Consider the following 6,000-nt stretch of genomic DNA (forward strand, 5'->3'; position numbering starts at 1 on the left):
CCCGTTTCCCCTCGTCCTATCACTTGTCACCAGGGAGAAGAGGTCAGCCCCCATCTCTCTACAACCTCCTTTCAGGGAGTTGTAGAGGGTGACAAGGTCTCCCCTCAGCCTCCTCTTCTCCAGGCTAAACGACCCCAGCTCCCTCAGTCATTCTTCATAAGGTTTGTAATCCAACAGCAGTGGGTGGCACTTCTGAAACGGAAACAGCTCCAAATGTGGTGCAGGGAGAGACCTCCTCAGATCAGCAATGTTCTCCATGTTGGCTTCAAGAGATAATGGACCAGACCCCCGACTTGCAACAGAATAAGTGTATGGGTATAGCTCTATCTTTTTACTGTATGATACATAATAACTGTCCTACACTTCTTAACAGCTGAGAAGACACCTCCTTTAACACCAACTTTGTGGTGCTGCCAACAAACCAACTTTCCTTTACCAGGCTTTGCCAGGCAGCTCACCTCAACCGTCAGTCCTACCCGCTTGGGTCACTGCAATTCTCTAATCAGAGACAACTTGGACGTGAACTCTTTTCAGAGTTTTGTGTTTTGTTTTTTTTTTTCCCTACCACTCATAAATGAAGGATAAGCTTGAAATTCTATTAAATACATTAAATTTCGCCTGACTCCCTCTCCCCCAAAGAAAACAACTGCTCTCAAGCCTTTTTCTGTTCTTTCCACAAGCCACACGCAGGAAGCGTGCCCGGTGGGTCTGAGCAAATTGGAGGCACCTTCTTCCATAGCATGGAGCAATCCCATGGCGTTTCCTCAAAGGATGGTGTGACAGAGGCTGCCCTTTCCCTTTGCGCTCCTCCCAGTAACCACTTACCCCAAGCTCACCATCACTACAGCTCAAAAAAACCCACTGGTGCTCCTTGGTTCCCTCCATATCTCAGTTCCTTCCCTCCCCACCAAGCAGGCAGGGTCCTCTGCAAAGCCACCTTCTGCCCTCCTATGGGGACAGTGAACCACATCAGATGTACAGCTTGGGTTATCTGAAAAGCCAAGAATTAAGCTTTTCCTCCAAGATTTTTTTCTTCATGAAGGATGAAACATTGCATGTGTGCCCTGGATGGGAACTGAAGGAGACTAAATCTGCCTCTCTTCCCCCATGAGCAAGCTGTAACAGCTCATTCTTGGCTGTTTGCAGCTTGGGCTGTGCTGGTGGGGTTTCCACCGCTGTTTCTTTCCCAGGCACTGGAGCCTCCACAGTGGCTGGGAAAAGGCATTTCTGAAGGGGTTTCATTTCTTTCAGCGGCATCCAGGACACGCAGAGGCCCCAGGGCGGCTCCCTGCCCATGGAAGAGCCTCGTCCACCCAACATTGCACACAAGGGGGTCAGTTGTGGCTCCCACAGACCTTGCGCCCACCCTACTGCCCTCCAATTGCCAGGGAAATGGGTATTTCCATGGAAAATATCAATTAATCCTTTTTTCCCCTCTCATTTCAGGAATGTACCATTTTTAACAAAACTTCTGCCAGGAAAGGTTTCTCAGGCTGGAGTTTTTAGCCCCCGTGTGGAAAAGCCACCTGGGAGGCACCAGCAGCTAGCGGTGAGGGCAGGGTGATGACACGACCTCAGATGGCCTGTTTCAAATGTGGAGCTCAGACCTGAGCTTCCCACACACTTAACACCTTGTTTACGATCTCGGGCTCTAACTCTTTTCCCAACAAAATCAATAAATCAAAAAATATAAAGGTGAGATTTGGTCCTCCTCAGAAGTTGGGGCAAAAGGATAAAGCTAGAAAAGTATTTCTTCCCAGCCATAGCTCAGGCTGTTTTACTCCCAGGGAATGTTCTCCACACTTTTTCCATGCTGTCTGCGTGTCCTGAGCCAAGATTGCACCATCCACGCTCTGGTTTCTCTCTGCCACTTGGCTCTGGCAGACAAGGAGGGCTACAGGTTTTCAGCGTGTTTTTAACAGCCTGTGGCCAGACAGAAACGCAGAGGTGATGGTTGTCCTGTGCTAACTCAGCTCAAGCCTTCTGCCCACCCACATCCTGCCCAGGCAGCAAAACACCACGCACGGCTGTCACTGCTTTTCCCTAATAGCACCAAACGAGTCCATCCTCACAAACAACAGCCCCCCCACCCAAACACCTTCATGACAAAACTCCCATTCCTTTCAGCCCATCCTGCTCACCAATTCTTCTGAACTGATGGGGGAAAGGTCTTCACACCGCGGCCTGTCTTCTGCTAAACATCTGCCCAGCGGCAAGCACTGTGCTCCCCCAAAAGAGTGGGGCGAATGGAGAGAGAGGGTCACACCAGGCGACGGGAGGAGAAAGGCCATCCCACCATGGTTGGCCAATTCTGTTTGAAAACAGACACTTTTTCCTAGGAAAGCCTTTCTGGGCAGCACCTCTCAGGTCAGCTCAGGGATGTGGTTGGGTGGGAGCTTGTCCATGTCCCGAACACGGGTGGTGTGATGCACTGCTGCATCTCGGAGGCGGGAAGGGAAGGAGGGGGTGGATGGGAACCTGGCTGGGGGGGCTGCCACCCTCCCAGCAATTTTGTGAAATGAGCCCTTTGTTTCCCTTGTTTTCCTTTACCAGAACCCAAAGTAGAAACAGTCATCTCCAGCCCCATCCAACATTTTGGTTTGAACACAACTTTCTCTTCTTTCTTTTACAATTTTAATGACAAAAACAACAACAACAAAAAAAGTAACATCCATTTAAATCCACACCAGAGTAGTTTTCTTCCCTCCTCCAATTTATCAGTTCAGCAGCCAAACCAAACACAGCCGTCCCCACGCCTGCTCTCCGGGCACTGCTGGATTAATAAATAGCACCACTCCATTTCCAGCTTACCTTGAGAGGTCTCTCCTTACCCTGTTGGCCGTATCCAGTTCTTCTGCCATGTGTTTGCCCAGCCCCAGTGTCTCCTTCCCCACCAGCTCTGGTGCTGCTCCACCTGCCCAGCGATGGCTCAGGGGTCTGTGTTATGAAAATGGGCATCGGGCGGCATTGCTTGGGACGGAATTCAAGTCTACATGGTGGTGGAGTTATTCCTGGCTCACGTCAGCGTGTGTGGGCGCAGGACTCGGCGCAGGGAGCTAACATGAGCCTTTGACATCACTGGTTAAATTTAGGGGATTAGCACAGTCCTAAAATGGTTTGGAGGAAAGCTGCTGCCAGGCTGGCAGGAGAGAGGCAGCATCCTACAACCACCTCCCATCCCAAGCACAAGGCAGGGGATGGAGCCAGGAGTTTCTGCACCAGTCCCACTGCTACACCACATCACCCCTTCAGAAATAACCCCCCAGCAAGGGGGGCCGTGCCCTACTGCGGCGCAAAAGTAAAGGATCTCCCTGGGCTTGCCTGTGGTGGGGCCGTGGGGACCCCTCCTGGAATCACATGGCCCCATGGAACCCATGGTCTTGCTGCACTGGTCGGGGTGGAAGGTTGCAGGGTGATGGAGATGCCCCCCCCCACAGCAGTGATGTGGGAGGAGAGGTGACTCTGAGCAGCTCCCAGCCACAGACTCCCCCAAGAGCCTCCTGCAGCCACCACGTCGCCTCTTCAGGGCATGCTGAAGCTCCCATCCACCAGCCCAGCCCCAAGAGGAGCATACCTCCAAAGAAAAGAAATAAGAAACAGTCACAAAAGAGGCAGCTCCCCCCCAAACATGAAGAGGAAACTCTAAAATCCAAGAAGAGTCTCTGAATACCAAGTCTGTCTACCGTTTGTAGAGGTGGGTGGCAGCTGTAGCTGTGCAATTGCAATTCAGGTTGGTTTTGGCAGCCTCAGTACTGACAGAAGATGGCTTCTACAGTTTGTGGTGTCTTTCATGGACACTTTACTTTTTTCTCTAGATTCTTTGTTGATCCTTGCAAAGCCCCCTCTAATCTTTGTGTAAAGAACATCCCAGAAAGCTATTGCAATAATAGCTTTGAATGTTCACATACCTTCAGTATGGAGATACTGGGACACCCGTGTTCCACACAACCAGAAGCAGCAGCTCTCTTGTTTCTGAGCATACCATCTAGCACCAGCGGCTGCCTGCCTTGTTTTGCTGCGGTGGTGTGGCACCTGAATAATAGAGCCTGGAGCATTTCGGGTGCAAGGAAAGAGCCATCTGTTTGCTTTCCTGAAGGAGTAGCTCTGCAGCCACCAAACAGCCGGTGAAACAGCAGCCACGGGAAGCAACTAATTCCAAGCCAGACCGTGAGAAACAAGATAACCCTTAATTGCTTTCTCAGTACTTGTCCCTAGCCCATGCTAATACCAAAAGGCGCTGGAGCCAAGCAGGCTGATGGCCCTCAAGTCCAGCCTCTTGTTTCTGACATTAACGATGCCTAAGAGTACTCTAATGTAATCCGACCAACAAGTTGTAGAGCTTATTATTAGCATAATGAAATATTCTTCAGATATTAATCAAATTTATTTGGTACATGGAAGGACCACTGACAGCATTTCCAAATTTCTCTGTCTCAAGGAAAGTCATCACCATTCAGCCTGCGAAGCTCCTCCGTGCCCACAGGTTGTGGGAGGCTCAAGTTCAGGGTATTCCCCAGCCAGCCGAGATCAGACGGGCCCTCATCAGCACCGCACAGGGGAATAATATGCTCACTACATCAGGGGCATGATGTATTTTTCAAAAATCTGGAATAGTTTTCATTGTAGAATTCAAATACTTTATACAGAAAAGTCCACATTCCAGTCTTGGGGCACAAATAGCTGACATCTTCAAGGATCAGGTACCATCACATTAATTTTTGTTGGAACTTGCGCATCTAGACATTAATTTATCTATTTCACAACCACCTTTCGCTGCGCATCATCTCCCAGGTTTTCACAGTCTGTGACCACTGAGGACGTTTGCTGCAATTTGACTCTCCAGCTAACGAGCAAGACACGGTGTTGTTCTCAGATCGCTCTTCTGCCCTCTTTTGCTCCTCCTTTGATTAATGCGTTCTCTTTGATGCCACTCACGCTCAGGGACACAGTTCAAGGACCTTCATCTTCCCACCTCCTGCTGCAGTCACTGGAGGTCCTCAGTCCTTTCCACCGGACCAATTACCTCTGCAGACAAGGACCTGATTCTGCCTCAACAGCTTTCATGTTGAAGTGTTTGAACATAATGAGCTCGATGGTGATTAGCATGGATCCAAGCACTCGTTGTGAAGAACTGTGGAGGTTATTTACATGGAAAGCACTCATTACATTATACTAGAACCAGAAGATGGCTGGAGCAGAGCTCCTGGGTCATCATACTCCATTGCTGCCCTGCCACAAGGAGTCACATCAGGAGATTGTGCTAAACCAACCAAGGAATATCTCACAGCCAGTTTCATCCGCTATAGCCATTTTTCCTGTTGTTAGGACGTTCCCACCTTCTGATGGCTAAAGACATTCTTCTCATTTCCAATCTAAATACATTCATGGCCAGTTTATGTTCTTAAGCCTATCTTCTCTTTTAATTTAAATAGTTCAGTCCCATCCCCTTTTCTAACCCAGGAATCTATTTTCAAAAGAGCCGTCATAACCCGTACATACAGCACTGAGCTGTATTATACGTTTTGGCTGGTATATACTGGCCCCCTAAGGCTGTGACATGCAAACATTAATCTCCTTTATTTTATTCTAACATATAGGCCTATTAAAAGTAAAGGGACTACTCAGAAAGAAATGAAGCATAACTTTGCAGGAAAATCGGCTGTGTAATTAACTGCATCTACATGTATTCTGCATCTAGAAAGTCTACGCTGCTTTTCAAAAGGATTATAAGTATTTTCTATCGTTAGAAACAAATATCCTTTAATTTGTCTTCTTTCATTATGAAATTACGGAGCTTTATGACAAATTAATACAATTACTTAAGTTGAAAAGATGTTACAAGCATATCTAAAGGTTTAGAGTTGTCTCGATAACCTTGTGTTAAGAGTTATACAAAAGCGAACCCAAAGCCCTTCATCCAGCAAGATGTAGAAGAGGGAAAAGGACACGTGGCTTTAACGATGACAGTTCCTTATTGCTCAGTGTGCAGCGCTCTCTCAT

The 6,000-nt window shown here is 48.3% G+C and overlaps 1 protein-coding gene across 5 annotated transcripts in view; it reads right to left on the minus strand.

Moving 5' to 3' along the window:
- The window catches only part of AMOTL1 (angiomotin like 1), an 89,995-nt gene extending 86,963 nt beyond the window's left edge, over nucleotides 1-3,032 (minus strand). Inside the window, exon 1 of one of the 5 annotated variants that reach the window (XM_074571221.1) lies at nucleotides 2,832-3,032. Coding sequence is in view for 1 of the 5 variants with exons in the window: in XM_074571226.1 (XP_074427327.1) it covers nucleotides 2,832-2,958 (127 nt within the window). In the remaining 4 variants the exon portion in view is untranslated. Of the gene's footprint in view, nucleotides 1-2,811 lie in introns of all 5 variants that reach the window. The other 4 variants (XM_074571222.1, XM_074571248.1, XM_074571226.1 and 1 more) reach the window with 4 other exon arrangements.
- Between the last annotated feature and the right edge of the window lie 2,968 nt (nucleotides 3,033-6,000).

Source organism: Larus michahellis, chromosome 1, assembly GCF_964199755.1.
Source record: "Larus michahellis chromosome 1, bLarMic1.1, whole genome shotgun sequence".
NCBI classification, from domain to species: domain Eukaryota; kingdom Metazoa; phylum Chordata; class Aves; order Charadriiformes; family Laridae; genus Larus; species Larus michahellis.